The 16,428-nt window shown below is 34.6% G+C and overlaps 1 protein-coding gene across 14 annotated transcripts in view; it reads right to left on the reverse strand.

The window, feature by feature from the left end:
- Positions 1 to 4,910: 4,910 nt before the first annotated feature.
- The window catches only part of TIA1 (TIA1 cytotoxic granule associated RNA binding protein), a 47,869-nt gene continuing 36,351 nt past the window's right edge, over positions 4,911 to 16,428 (reverse strand). For 9 of the 14 annotated variants that reach the window (XM_069068866.1, XM_069068865.1, XM_069068858.1 and 6 more), the window contains 7 exons: positions 15,846 to 15,921; positions 13,859 to 13,967; positions 13,344 to 13,439; positions 13,109 to 13,193; positions 8,445 to 8,568; positions 7,268 to 7,413; positions 4,911 to 6,130 (listed from right to left, as the gene is read on the reverse strand). In XM_069068866.1, coding sequence (XP_068924967.1) covers positions 5,977 to 6,130; positions 7,268 to 7,413; positions 8,445 to 8,568; positions 13,109 to 13,193; positions 13,344 to 13,439; positions 13,859 to 13,967; positions 15,846 to 15,921 — 790 coding nt within the window. In that variant the 3' untranslated portion in view covers positions 4,911 to 5,976. The remainder of the gene's footprint in view (positions 6,131 to 7,267; positions 7,414 to 8,444; positions 8,569 to 13,108; positions 13,194 to 13,343; positions 13,440 to 13,858; positions 13,968 to 15,845; positions 15,922 to 16,428) is intronic. The other 5 variants (XM_069068859.1, XM_069068856.1, XM_069068852.1 and 2 more) reach the window with 3 other exon arrangements.

Below are 16,428 nucleotides of genomic sequence, written 5' to 3' on the forward strand. Positions count from 1 at the left end.
TTCTTAGGCCAAGTCAATTTATTAAGCTACAGATTTATAGAAGGATTGAAATTTGCATCAGTGCTGCCAGTAACAATATATAGTTGATCTCTCTTAAATGTTAGAAAAGATTTTTTTTAAATGGAGGGACAGAAGAGATAGTGAAAAATGTTAAGGACAAAAAATTGCAGCAACAAAAAAAAATTCATTTTCATAGAAAAAATATCACTGAGTATCCACATGGTATAAATTACAGTTCTTCAAAATATTTAAGTAGTACATTCTAATGGATAATTCTCTGATTATTAAAATTTAAACTTTTTCAAATGATTAATATTTGGGGGGAGGGGAATTATTCATATCATTTGACCATTATCCATGTTATTAAACTATCAGTTTCTTAAATATTCATGTCAGATATTTTTTCTGACATTTACTGCAGTGAAGCCAGGATATATAGCTGCTGTCCAAGCTAAGAATAACTGGATTCAAGTCCCACCAACTGACATTGTACTAGCGGTGTAACCCTGAGAAGTACATGTCATTTGACTTTTCAGTGCACTAGACCAGAGGTACCAAGCATACATACATACCCACACCACTTCTGCGTCCACCAGAACCAGATTAAAATGAAATTAGGAAATATTTAATAAAATAAATGAAAAGAGAATAAAACAAATACTACTATATTTAAAAACTAAGTCACACAGCATGAAGGGATCTTTGGATTTGGTTTAGTGCCCCATTCCCTTTCTGAGTTTAACACCAATACTCTAGACAATTCCATGAGATAAGTTGTACAGAAACTGCATTGATAGCAAATGTTTCCTCATTTGGCAATTTCCTATTATCACTGAAATCACACATCCAGCCTCTATCCCTATATATAATACAAAAATTTTCCCCACTGTTTTTCCTCAGGTATAGTTGTATGTTGTATAACATTTTGTTAAGTCAGCTTCATCTCTGTAATCAACAATTCAGTATTTTCATTCTCTCCAAAATTGTTATTAATATCATAAACATCCCTGAAAAGATTTTGGACGTCCTTATTGGTTCTGAAGACATTAATCTAGAGATGTTTAACCATATTTTCCTCATAGAAAATTTCCTTATGGGAAGTATAGTAGATGTAATAAGGAACCAAGTCTTTCTCTTGTCATAAGTCTTTTATATCTTTGTCCTATCAGTTGGCAAAGCTTCACATTGCACTTAAATAAGCTCTATACCCATATTTAAAATGAAAGAACCAATTCTTATTTACATCAAACTTTTAAAATATAATTTCTCATCATGTTAGTTGCTCAGTGCCAAGTTTGTTGAAACTGGAGAAGAAACTCAAATGTGCACAAAGTTGAATTTGATCCTGAATCCAAATTCAAACATTTTTGCATCTCCACATACAAATGCCTTCATCTAGTCTTAAAATGAGTTTTAATCACAGCAAGAAATCACTTTGTCCATGTATCATCCATATTTGTGGAATAAATTTGACAATAAAACAATCAAATAAAAACAACTACCAGAAATTAAACGAATGTTTATGGAATCATGTTTAAAGCAGTTTCCTTGGAAAGCCATACACTTACCTGATTCAAGTCAGTTGCTAATGATACAGCTATTTATATGACCATGGGCAAATCATAATTTTTCAATGCCTGAGGCAATTCTCTAGGAAAGCTTAATTCTTTAAGTTACATGTTAGTTGTCAAACTTATCAATAGAGGGGATTTCCCACAATGCTGAAAACAAATCTGGAAAAAAAAATGCTGCCAGTACTCAAGATAGTTTTGACTAACTTCAGAGTTTACCAGACATACAATTAAAAAAAAAAAAAAGAAATTGGTAACATTACTTGATTACAGGACACCTTTCCTTTTCTGTAACTTTTTTCTCTTTTCCTAGTCTCTTAAATGAGCTAGACTACAACGTAGAAGGGCCCTAATATCAGGAATAAGAGGGCAAAATTCACTTGTCTGCTGCTGGTCAATTCTAAGCGATCATATAATTATAACCAGCCAATCCTCCAAATTGCCTAGGTTCCTACACAAAATACACTTTAAGTCACTGCTGCCTTTAAGAGAAATTGAACCAAGGGGCTTAGCATCTCAACTACACAATTACTCCAATTTAAAGCAAATTAATAGTAATGGTATGTTATTAAAACTTTTGAGTCATTTCAGCTGTTTTTGTTTTACTTTATTATTAGAATAATTTTAGCTTCCAACTTAAGATATTCTTTATAGAGTCTTCACCTATTCAACCTTAGCAAAACCTAATCTTTGAAACTACCATTTGTGATACTCTACCCAAACAAATCATTTTCAAAGAGAAGTATACTATGCTAAAATAGGTGATAAACTTGGCTGTACCTCCCATATGCAAGATATTCACAATAAAAAGAAAATAAGCCAAGGAAACTGTAAAGTGAGGCACAAATTCACAACTTTTATTAAGGTCCTTAATGGCTTAAAAACATATTTGATTGTTCTGGAATTAAATTCCTGAAATTCTAAAACAAGAGCCAAAAGACATTGATTTAAGTAAATGTGAACAAATGAGCTTTAGTGGAAGTTGATTTTTAAACACTCCCATTTTTCTACCTTGCTCCAATGTAACATTTCTACACATCTTGTTACCCAACTAGATTATAAACTCCTTGAGAACAGGCCCCATGTCTCCTACTTCTTTGGTATCCTCTACGGTACCTAATCCTAGTTAATTTATCTTTTCACTGAAGTTCCTATGCAAAATTAGTCTTTCTCTCCAAATGAAGTAGAAAACTCAACATATAAAAAAAGGGAAAAACACAAGAACATGGGCAAAAGTAGAAGAAAGCCAACATATGAATCAGAGCCCTCTGCAATGGAGAAGCTACCAATATCAGGGGATAAGAATAAATGTGGGTTTCATAACTGTTATTTACTTGGAAGCTTTTAACACTTAATCCAAACAGTAGTTTCTAAAAGCTTTTGTCCCATCAAGTATATGAATGGACTTAACAGTACTGTTGAAAATACACATGCACACATTCACACTCACATGCACCTACAACATCCCAGACATCTGTAAAAAATATAAAGGGATTTTAATAACCAAATAGCATAGGGGTGGAATATTGGGTTAATAAACCACCAAGTGTTAGTCACCTTGGATCCTTTCCATTAGTAAACCGTTTTAGTGGGTAGCAAAAGATATTGCAAAATTTTAAAAAATCATATTTTGACCATTTTATTTCCTTACCTGATATGAATACCATAGATTATGAAAAAAAAAACCCTCTGAATGATTTTTCGTTCTACAGGAAGCTTTAAATCCAGTTTGATTGGTTTTGAAATGCAAGACTGTTAAATAGTAACCTTTTCCCAATAAGATATAAGGCAGTAGCAGTTATTCTATTGACCACCTTCTTTCCCATCAGCAGATGCTGAGCATTTTGGTATTATGTTATCAAGTACAAACAAGACATAGTTGAAAAAAAAAAATGGGAAAAATTTGATTTGTTTACATCCAAAATCAGAGAGGTAGCCCAGTAATGGAGACAGCAATGGCTCTGGAGTCAAAGGACCTGAGTTCAAGTCCTACCCTCTGAAGCATACTACCTGGGTAAACTGGTCAAAAGTCAATCTCTCTGGGCATAAGTTTACTCATCTATAAAAAAGAGAAGGCTAAACTAGATGGCCTCTCATGTTCCTTCTAGATCTAGATCTACCATATAGCTAATTAAGTCAACCTGCAGTTCTTGATATGCAGGATGGAAAAGCTATTTTTGCTTAAATGGAATGCTATAGTGAATGTCTAAATAGAAACATAAGTCAAGGAATCTAAAATTAGTTTCCTGATTTTATTTTTTTAGAGTATTTCATTTTCATTTTGTTTTGGGTTGCATGCCCTGATCTGCAAAAGTTAAACATGGAAATAGTTTCCAATTAAAAAAAATCACGCATCTTCCATAAAGCAAACTCTTTTAAGTACCAACACTTGAAAAAACACACACAGTGACTCAATGAAACATTTTTAGTACAGCTGCATAGAATTGATCTCCAGAGAATTAAACACTTATGAACATTCTTTTCTGGCCCCCAGTTTTACAATTTATTGGCTTAGAGACCAGTTTAAGAGTCATTTGCTCTTACCTGGAGAAATAGGCCAGAAACTAAAATTCCTTAGGCCTTTCTTGTCCCTAAGGCGTCAGAAGTTTTGAAGGTCTTTAAAAAAAGATACCCCCCAAACTATACATATACATATACCCATACATATGTGTTATCACACATATGTTATGTGCATACTGGGATCACACTACCTCAAATATTTCCTACTGTGAAGCAAGGAAGAGGAAATTTGAAGAGACCAAGCTTGACCTTCATTTCAAAATAAAAACTAAACAAAAGATCCCTCATGACTTACATAAGACTTTGAAATGCACTAAAAAGAAACTTTAAAAACTAGGATGAAGCCATCAAAGATAAAACCCCCTGAATACGTGGAGCTATCCCAAAGAGACACCGATGGAGGATGAGTTAGAGTGAGCTGGGAACTCCACAAAAGCAGGTACCAAAAGGATCATAAATTACACTGAGGACTCCCCTCTTTGAAGGCTGGTTAAGGAGGTAGGATATCATAAGGTTGGTTTTTTTTTTCTTTCTCTTTTTTTCTTTTTTTGGGTTTTTTTTTTTTTTTTTTGGCCTCTGAATATTTTTTTTAAAAAAATGCTTTGCCCGGCTGGTCCTTCAGGCTAATTTTGGAGCACTCCACATACCCCGTGCCTGATAAAAGGATATTCTATAGTTTCACAGCTATAGTTGTACATATTAAAATTAAGTGACTTACTCTACTTGAGTAAATCTAACAACTAGAAAACAGTAAATTAATAGCTTTTCCTTTTTTACTTACAACTGTGTCATAATTTTTGAAAAATAAGAGCAGATGACTTTGTATTCAAAGACTACCAAAGTGTATATTTGATACTGACATGCAAACGTAAAATATAAATCTCATGTCAACTCTGTATCATACCTTTAAATAAGGAAATGACAAAGTTTGCTAACTGTGCAAAATATTAATTTGCTAAAATATTTTACATGATAGTGAAATAATACATGTAAATGTAAAAGTTGACAGATGAAATGAATGGGGAGGGGGAGGGTTCATAGAAATTTATCACATTTCGGTAATTGTCTTTAGTATGGTTTTTTATATATATATATTTCCTGGTACACAGCAAAGTTTTATCACAGAAGATAAAAATCCTTTAAAACAAATCTAACAGGGAATTCTCTAGGCACCTTCTCATATAAAACACAAAATGAATGCAATTATCGATCCATCTGAGAAAGTTTTGCAATTTTTAAAAGGTTGAACATCATTTTCCCCATTTAACTATAATTTACAGAACTTTAATAAGGCAAGACAAAATTTTGTGAAAAAATGTTGATACAAAATGATGTAAACTAATAATTTATATTTAAAAACCCTGACAGACAGGACAAAAGTGGAGATGGACAGCTGAGACAATGCCTGTTCTTCTAAAACACAGAATTGTGCACAAGTTGAAGATTTCAAAGAACTTTCAGACTCTGCACAGTTTTGGCTTTTTGTACATTTTTTTTATATTACACATTTTAAATCATATTAGGAATGCAAACTAGAACTGCACACTACTTCAGTGGAAAAAAGTTCGACATTGTGCAATTTTCTGCCTCTTAATTTTAAAAAGTGGCAGCAATCCCTGCATTTATTGTGTTTCAAACAAGGATCTGAGAAACATTATCAAAAACAGTAATGAAGGCAAAAATTGGCAGACATCCAGCATCTTGTTTCTTATTAAAACAATGTGGATGACAAGTAATTTCATGATTAAAAAATGAATTTCTTTTAAATAAATACATTGTATCTGACATTTGCACTGACTGATTTGATAAATCTTTAAGTAAACAAAGGCTTTACTACACTCCTTGTAGCCTCAAGCCACTGGTGTTAAGATTCTGTAGTCCTTTCTCACTGAGTCTCATAACCTGCCACACGATATCCAGTTTGATTGGGCAACATGCTTCCATTCTGCCCTTGAGGTGGCTGTACTCCATAATTAGCACCCATCCATGGTGCAGAAGTCTGTGGTGGTGGTGGTGGTGGAGGAGGAGGTGGTGTCTGACTGGTTAGAAAACAAAGGGAGAGAAAGCCACTTAATTAAAAAGGCAATTTAGTGTCAAAGAGCACACTGCATGACAAAGTTGAAATCATATGTGTTCTCACATGCTCTTAAAAAAAGGGGTGGTGGTGAGGGGAAGACACTCAAAGACCTAATAAAACTTTGTGAAAAGTGAAAGGAAGAGGGGTTATTTTTTTTTAAGGCAACTATTCCAATATGTCCAATTTGAATACTGAATCATTTGACATATTCTTAATTAGGAATTATTCTATCATAAGACAACAACCTAGTCTGAACAGGTACTAAACATAATATAGTATAATTAAACATTTTACCACAAGATTCCAAAAACAAACAAAAAGCTTTTTATCTCAGTATATTATTTGTACACCAGGCAAAAGAAATATCTTTTAACTTTTTGAAATAATAAAGAACATTGACAACATGGTCAGATATAGCAGGATGCTTATGTTCCTCAACAAAAGAAAAAATCATTTTTTTATATATGTAAAACTAGAATTCTTCATTACTAATAGGAAAAAAAATAGTAATAGGACATTCTCTTCACAAATTCAAGTATTTTTCCTCCATTTTATGTGCAGAAAATAAAGTCTAATCTCACAATTTATCTTACTAGACAGAAGGGGCCCACGAAGGGATTTATGTGGCACACATACAGAATACAGAAAAATTTCTCAAAATAGGTTCACCACCCCCATACATATACCATCCCCAAAACAGACACTCTTCAAAACTGGCTTGTGTCCTCTAGGATTCATAACATCTTTTGTTGGGGGAAAAACCCACAATCGCCAGTGAAGCAAGGGCATCCAGAATGGCTACTATGTGACCACAGGAAAATAAGATTAAGGCTTATCAATTTTTTTCCTTGCTAAAAAATGGTCTATTTCATAGTTAAGAATTGCAAAAACTGATAAAACCAGATATTCATAAAGGCAATGTTTGTAAGAAAATTCTAAAAGCAAACAATTCAAGTCAAAAACTTAAGTATTTCAAAAACCAGTAACTCTGACATAGTTGCTACTCTTTAGTGAAAGCAGCATAATACCCATTAAATGTTGAACATTTGCTCCCTAATAGCCCCTATTCAAGCAACAGTAAAATAGCAAACATACTTACTTAAATCCCTGTTGATTCCATGCCTGTCCGTACATTCCATATGCAGGTACTTGCCAACCATTGGGCATGTACTGGCCAATTTGTTGGGCATTTCCATACCACTGGCCCCACTGACCATAAGCCTGTGGATATCCAATTTGATTCTGCTTTTAAATAAAATTATAACAACTCAAGTTAGTATTATATGAAGTTACCAAAGCAGAAACAATCTGAACATAAAAACTATATCCACTATATTTAGTCACAATACATAAGGGCCATTATCACATTGAGAACAAACTAGAATTTGGCAAGTGGTTCTTAATAAAGTGAAGATGCATTTCTGCTCGGCGTTCTTAAGTGCAGTCTCTTTGAAATGTAGTAGTATAAATTGTATTGATAATGAAATGTTGTACTTGAGTGTGTGTATAGGGAGATAAGTTTTTAAAAAAGCAGAGATGACTGATTTAAAGATTACAGGTAGAATGCTTTATGAATTGTTATTCTGAAAGGACTATAAATCCAATCATATTTTAAATCTGTTGAAGGGAACGTGGTATTTACTGCATTCCTACTGTGAATCCTTGGTACATAAAAGTGCTCAGTAGGAATTTAACTAATACTCAACTGACTGACTTCAAAAAGCAAATATAATTTATAATTAGAAAATATATTTATATTTGGGTTTGCATACTTGCACAATCCACGACATTCCAGCTCCTACTTATTATGTGCTCCATCTATAGCTTCTCTTCAGAGGAGAGCGCTATGGTGCAAAGTTTAAACCACTAGTTGCACTGAAGAATAATGTACGGCAATCTGGAGGACAACTTTAAGGCCCTAATAAATATATATTAACAATTTTTGTTTAAATTGACCCAAGCATGCTTGTGAGTTATCTGCACAGTATGTGAATAAATCTATCAAGTATTAAAAAAAGATTTAATACCCTGTTATGTTTGTCGGAGCATTTTTAAATCCACTGTGTGAGCATGAGTCAATTGAGGAGGTCACATTCACCATGTCACCACTGCAATCCATGAAACACCACTCTGGAACTATAATACATGTAGGAACAGCCCTTATACACTATAATTTTAGCTAGAAGCCTATTAACAAGGATTTAATAACAAATATTTATTCTAAAGTAACCCTTATGAGCCCAGAAATTAAATACCAATATCAAGAACTCTCTTACCTGTTGAACTGGATTTAGCATATCAAGAGTTTCTTTGCCCCAATAGCATTTCACAACATGTCCTTCAATTGTAGTACCATTAACTGAAACAATTGCATGTGCAGCACTCTCATGGGAATTGAACCTATTAAATACAATATTAAAAATAACCAATTATTTTATTCCCTTAATCCTAAATAAAATCTTTTAAAAAACAATTGGCCAGCCAATCTGCCCCACCTCAAAAAAGAAGCTGCTTTATTGATTCTTTAAAGTGATCTCTTATTTACAACCATAGGATTCAGAGTTGGTAGGAACTTTAGAGACCATCTAGTCTATAGAATGATTTTCACTTATCAAAGGACTGTTCTATTTTGGCCTTTGTGAATGGGAAACAGGAATAAGTAAGCATGGAGAATTGTCTGACAGTGGCAAATATGATGAATGCTAGTACAATTCCCAAATATATTTTTAAATCAATGCAAAAAAGGCAATTAAAAAAACACCCAACAAAAAACAACTAAAATAGAAAGGGCTGAAATTATAGCATATTTTTGTGTTAAAAGGAACCTTAATGATAATGAAACAGAGGCCCTGAGAATATGACTTGCTCTCCCTAACTACCTCTGGTCAAAAGAGCTTTCCACACTTTTTTTTTAACTGATTTTAAACTCATGATCATAATTTAATCCTAAAATTAAAAACAACATGGTGAGTTATGTCTGAAGGAATAAGATAAAATGCCTTTCCCACCAAAGTGTTCCTAATCCAAGATAAATCACTAATTTAAAACATCCTCTACTGTAATCCATTTCCAAACCATGCTAAGGGCCTAGAAACAGCCACAATTTCCTAAGATTTTTTTGAAAAAATACAACAGATGTTGAGCATATATAAAAATTGTCTTAAGTGCTTCATATTAACTTTGCTCTAAATATCTGTGCCATATGAAAGGAGGTGAAAATGCTTAGAGTACAAGAAACAGCTATCCTTACTGGATACTCTTCAGAAAAATAAGCAATTAATCCCAAAGCAGCAAGATTAAAAACTAGAAGCAGAAACCATGTAATTTTAACTCCAAATGCTGGGCATTTTTTTCTAGGTTAGCCAGCAGCCAATTCCTCATTTATCATTTCATCCTCCTTTTTCTGTATTACCATTCAAAGATATGTACCAAGGCTTCAATCTTAGAAGCAAAAAAAGTCTGCCCTCAAGAAGTTGGCACTCTAACAGGGAAGAGATGCACATATATCAAAAATATCTAAAACCTATCCAAATTAGATATAAGCTAACCTTAAAGGGGAACATATTAACAGCAGAGGGGACTGGAAAAGAACTCCTAAAAAGTTCAGGATTCTAAGAGGAAAGAGCAAGGAAAGAAAGAGCAGTTTAGAGCAGATAAGTCAGAAGAATGGCAGGAGGCAGATGGCTGGATCTCAGAGAAACAACTTGTATGAGGCCAGGTTAAGATGAGCTTAAAATGCCAAAAAGAGCAGCTTACATATGATTCTAGAGGGTATGATTAGAGTTTACTGAGTAGTGGAGATAACACGGTCAGGTGTGTACTTTAACCAAAGTGTTTTAGAAGCTGTATGGAGGGAGGATTCTGGGAAGATGGTGGAACAGGCCAGAAAATTCCAAGCTCTCAAGATTTTCTCACACAAAAAGAATAAAAGGGGCAGCTAGGTGGAGCGGTGAATAGAGCATCAGCCCTGGAGTTAGGAGGACATGAGTTCAAATCTGGCCGCATACACATAACACTTACTAGCCATGTGACCTTGGGCAAGTCACTTAACCCCAACTGCCCTACCATCCCCCCTCCAAAAAAAAAAAAAAGCTAAAATAGCACCTTAGAGCGAATAAAGTGTGGGTGACGATAAGTAAGAACAGGGGCATAACCAGGGTCCATCTGGGACAATCTGAGAAGACTGGAAGAAAAATCCTAGGAGGAGGTTCAGTCCCCCTGAAAGGTAAACACCTCCAGGCTAAGTTCTGTTTTAACAGCAAGCAGCAAGTCTCTTAAACATTAAAAATCAAGCGGCAAGTTCTGGGGTTAGTTGGTTTTAGAGGCTGCCTTTGGCCCCAGGACTGGAAGTTTTACACCTGGTATAGGGAAGGGAATTTGGTGTTTGAGCCCAGGAAGAGGGAACCTCTGCTGACCACAGACCCAGCTGCGTTTCAAAGAGCAAAGGGGGGGGGGGGGGGGTGTTTTGAGAAGAAACCAGCACATACCCAGTGAGTGCAGAAGCAGTGGGCCAGAAAGTCCCTGGCTGTAGGCACTTATAGGAGGTTGGAGGTTTGGCTTTGGTCTCAGGCTAGAGGGAAGAACTGAAGATCTGGGGCAAGAGGCGCCATTTCCCATACTCCAGGACTAGAGGTGACCTTAAGCTATCACCACAAAATAATGCACAGGCAAAGGAGAAATAATTCAACCACAAAAACCTATTATGGGAATAGAGATGACTGGGGTCATCTTCAGAGGAGGATATTGAAGTAAAGAAACCCCCAAAGAGTAATATCAAATGGTTACCTGCCCAAAAAGAATCTATAGAAGACCTTAAAAAAGACTTAAAAAATCAAATGACAGAGGTGGAGGAAAAACTAAAAAAGAAAATAAGAATAATCCAAGAAAAATAAGAAGGGTATGAAAGAAAAGTCAACCAACTAGAAAAGGAGATCCAAAATCCCCAAGGAAGAAAATGACACCTTGAAAATTAGAACTGGGCAAAGTGAAGTCAGTAAAATTATAAGATATCAAGAAATGATTAAACAAAATATGAATAATGAAAGAACAGAAGAGAAAGTGAAACATCTTATAAGAAAATCAACAAATCAAGAAGACAAAATATAAAAATAATTGGACTAACTTAAAGTTATGATCAAAAAACTAATCTTGATATAAGAAATAATTAAAGAAAACTGTACTGAAACATTAGAACAAGGGGAGAAAGTAGAAATAGAAAAAAACCATACCAATTAAAAGAAATCCTATGAGAAAAACTCAAAGGAATATCACAAAACTCCCAGCTCAAGGATAAAATATTAAAAGCATCAAAATGAAAACTATTTCAGTATGATGGTACCACAATCAGAATTACACAAGACCTAGCGGCAGAGACATTAAAGGACCGCAGGTCTTGGAACACAACGTATCAAAGAGCAAAAGAACTAGGAGTTTAAGATATTGACAGGATATCTAGTATGGACAGTCCAAGACATACCAGACTGGAGATAAGAAGAGAGACTTAAGGCTTGAAAACAGATGTGGAAGCCATCTAAACAGAGACAAGTAAATCCCTAAGAACTGATTAAGGTCACCTAGGGAGAAAGAGAGAAAAAAGGTCCAGGGACAGGGCTTTGGGGCACACCATCAATTAGTGAGCCTAGTGTGAATATTTAGCAAGCAAAGGAGATTGAGAAAAAGAAAGTTAGGAAGAGAAAGAAGAGAAAGGACTACCATAAAAATCCAGAAAGACTATCTAGGAGACAGGGGGGATTAACAATATCAAAGGTTTTAGAAATGTAAGAAGGATGAGGACTGAGAAGAGGCCATTAAATAGATAATACATACAGAACTCCACTGGCAAATCCACACAAATACAACTTTTCTTGATGTTGACGCTTCCCTTTTCACCCCCTCTAATTTAACCATAAGAATAATTTGGGGGGAAGCCAGGTGGCACAATGAGTAGAGCACTGGCCCTGGAGTCAAGAGGAACTGAGTTCAAATCTGGCCTCAGACACTTAACACTTACTAGCTGTGTGACCTTGGGCAAGTCACTTAACCCCAATTGCCCTACCATCCCCCCTCCAAAAAGAAAAAATCTTAAAAAAGAAACTGGGGCATAATGATGTGAAACCATCTATATGAAGCCCAATTTTGAGACCATTTGTGAATCAATATACTTTTCCACCAAGCAAATAATATGAATGAAAATTTTTTCTAAGGTAAAATCTCATGTCTAGCATTTCCAAAAGGAATTTTGTATAGTACATGTTTTTGTCAGCGTTATTTATAAATTGCTTTCTCAGCTTGATTTATCTCTATCAAGAGACAAAATTATCTTCCTACATACTATGGGCCCAAACATCTTTCCCCACATTGGCCTCATGTACCACCATTTGTACCAATGGGATATACTTTCCAATCCCCTACTCCTGAGTTTTAAAGGAATAACATAAAGATTCTTTAGTTCATTTTTGAAAGTTTGACTTCACTGGGTAATATTTTTCATACAGGCTCCCTGCTGGACAGGACAGAATACAGTTTGGTTATAGCAAAGAGAAGATTAGACTTTAGTGTCATTAGACCTGAGGTTCAATTCCTAGCAAGGCATGATCATAGACAAGAACTTTTACTCCTCTGGACCACTATGTCATCTGTAAAATGAATTACTTCTAGGTCCTTTCAGCTCTAAAATTCTATGAAGCTACAACATAATCTTACCCATCAACATACCTGGCTTAGGTTCTTTCTTTGATTTAAAAAGTTTTAAAATTATTTCTACAGATGAAAGAATTTAGACTAAATGATCTTAAGTCCTTTCAAAGGACAACTAAAAAGTTAGCCTCCCTGGATGACTTCCTTAATTGAGCCTATCTTGAAATACAAAGAAAATCTATTGGAAAATGTAAAAAGAAACCATACCCCCCCCCCCAAAAAAAAAACAAACACAAAAACATACCGTACAAATGAGTATCCTTTGTCTGGGAAGACTCGAATTTCCATTATCTGTCCAAATGGTGAAAAAGTCTGGCGCATTAATTGTTCTAGAATTCAAAAACGAGATTTAGGTTATAAAGATCCTATACTTTTTCTCTTTGGATTTCAAATTGAATCACAAAACATCAATCTGATTCGTGATATAGATATAGATATAAATATAGATATAGATATAGACAGACATATAAAACACATACCTGTTAAGCCCGAAGTAACACCCCCACAGTACACAGTGCAGTTGCTTGGACTGGACTGATTTACCACATCATCATAAGACAGTTGTTTGGTATTTGCTAGGGGAGGGAAAAAATAGGGGAGGGGAAAAGAAAAGGAAAAGTTTTGATATTAAATTTCGTAAATATTACTGTGAAACACTAAGAAAAAGCTTTCATTTGTAACTATCAATTCTATGCATTCATTACATTTATTCTACTACTAATCCACATCCCTGCCAATCACAAAATTCTTTTAAAAGTATTGTATTTTCGCTCCACTTTTAAGCAAGAGACCTGAAAGTAGAAATACCACGCAATTGTTATTTGTGTAAAAACACCATAAATAAAAAAGAACTTTTTAAAAACTAGCCTTGATTTGCTTTTCTGGTTCAGCAGTAAGTCTCCAAGAGCAGTTATGACATTTAAAACCTGCTATACTTCCCTCCTCCCCCCCCACCCCCAAATCTACATTTCTTTTTCTTTTCTTTCACACTTACATTCATATGTACTCTTTGGAGCTGGAGGTTTTCGTGTTGCCCAGTTAGTTCTGATTTGTCTTCCTCCAAGCCACTGTCCACCCATCTGCTGTATGGCATTTTCTGCATCCTATTCACCATAACAAAAATAAAAGACAAAAATGTTTCAGCTGATGTTAAGTAATACTCAATTGGTCTGTATAACCATGCCTACCCAAAATCTATGGACAGAATTATGAAGAAAAATTACTGTAGGAAATTTTCAAAGGAAAACAAAAATGAAATCAGAGTTAATTCACATAAGGTCTTTATGAATAGAGGTGCTCTCAATAAAGTTATGATAATAACAGCTCACACATACACAGTACTCTATATTTTACAAAGTACTTTTCTAACAACCTTGAGAAGAAGTTCATTAGGACTTCTGACAAACATAAACATAGAGTAGATGTCTAGCCAAGAACCTGAAATGAAAAGATATCTGTGACAGAGTTCTCTGGAGTTCCATGCGCTAGAAAGGTCCCACTTCCTCACTTAGAACAGAATGACTTAAAATAATAACCTTATTTTACTATTATATTCCCTAACAGACAGCCTCTAGAGCAAGGTGGCAAGACATGACAATGAGACAGAAGACACAACTAATCACACATAAGAACAAGAGAAAGAGTGTGGTACAGCAGCATACAGCTCTAAACATCAACAGTCACTGAGGGCATCATTATATTCATCATAATATTATGTCATCAAAAAAGGTTTAATATGTTTAGTATAAAAAGTAAAGAAATATCCAGTAATTTAAAAAAAATGGGGGCGGCTAGGTGGCGCAGTGAGTAAAGCGCCAGCCCTGGAGTCAGGAGGACCCAAGTTCGGTTCCGGCCTCAGACAAAACACCCACACAGAAAAACTAGTTGTGTAACCTTGGGCAGGTTACTTAACCCCAACTGCCCTCCAAAAGGCAAAAAAAAAAAAAAAAAATCCACTAAAAATAATCAAAGTAAAAAGTATTTCATAGCAAAGAAACACAAATAAGACATTACTGTGTAACCAACAGGGCATAGTGGGAAAAGCACACAATCAGGCAACCTGAGTTTGAATCTAGCTCTTCAAAATTTATTAGCCATGTGACTTATTAATAACTTCCCTGAGTTGCAAGTTTTCTTTGCTACAAAATAAGGATATGAACATGTGTACTACCTACTTCACAGGGCTGCTGAAAAATGTACTAAGGGCAACCTTCTATGGATGCAACAAAATCCCAGAATAGTATAACTAATATTTGACCTTAAAGAGTCATTACAAAGAAACAAATTAATTTTCCCTAAGTGAATGTTCTTATCCATATGGAATATCAGCAGAATTAACAGACTTTTTCTTCTCTGAACTCCCAAATCTTATGGTATATCCTCAAAAAACTATTGGGAAAACAAGGGTATGAAAGGGTAACAAACTATATAGTAATTCTTGCATAATGTGTTGGCTGGAATAAATGATATAAAGTTGTCAAATACAGAGATAAAACTATTTTGAGCCAAAACTCACCCACAGGTTTTTCAACAATTTGTGGTAATCAAGTACAAGGATGAACAAATCAAAGGCATGAGAAAAGATATAAACTCCAACTGAGACAATACTTTCATTCCCTGAGGTCTCCTCACAAATTGTTTTGGGTTTTTTGGTTTTGTTTTTTGGTGCTTGTGTACATAGTAGGCATTCAATATATGCTTCTTGATAAATGAATGATAGAAACAAGAGATTTAAAGATACTCTAGCACTCTACCTTGTAGTGAAATGCTATTAGCTGAAAATGATCATAAGGTAAAAAGGAAAAAATAAGGAACAGCTACTAGATAACTTTTTTACTCTTAGATGATTATGTGCTTGGGAGCACAAAGAGTCTTGCCTCTATGTAACAGTCAGCATGTCAGAAGCAGAATATGAACCAAGACATTCCTAATTTTTAAGGCATTCAACTGCCAGAATAACTCTGAGCTTGATCAGAACTTACCCATTTGTTGAAGAAGGAAACAAAGCCATATCCTTTTGACTTTCCTGTTGCCATGTCTTTCACAACTCGAGCATCTCTAAAATCAGAAGCAATCAGAATTTCAGTTTTGCAAATCAAACTTTTTTTACAGAAAGAAAAGTGTGAGTTTCACGCACAATTTATTTTCTTGTTTCATCATTAAAGTGGCCCTTTTAACACACCAGCAAAATAGACAAAGCAAGTTTTGCTTTTTCTACTATAAAATTTAATGTTTTCTAATGTAGCAGTAAATTAAACAAATTGTATAAACATGCAAATCATTAACTTCTCAAATATATGCAAATATTTTACAGAAGTTGATTCCCAGTAGTTCAAAATGCTTTTTACATTATGTTAAGCACTAGGCATGGTCAAAGCAGCTATTCACATTAAATAAGCCACTTATAGCTCACTAGCACATCAGATGAATGGCTCTCTTTAACCATGCAAATTTATAACTTGCTATTTACCAACACAATCTACCTACTCAGTAAAAAAAAGTTAAAATAGAAAAAATGGAAAAAATAGGAATTAAAAAGGCATACGTCGCCTGTTAACTGAATTC

Source organism: Petaurus breviceps, unplaced genomic scaffold (genome assembly GCF_028583685.1).
Source record: "Petaurus breviceps papuanus isolate PSGF00001 unplaced genomic scaffold, PetGlider_PUasm1.0 90775, whole genome shotgun sequence".
Classification (NCBI taxonomy): domain Eukaryota; kingdom Metazoa; phylum Chordata; class Mammalia; order Diprotodontia; family Petauridae; genus Petaurus; species Petaurus breviceps.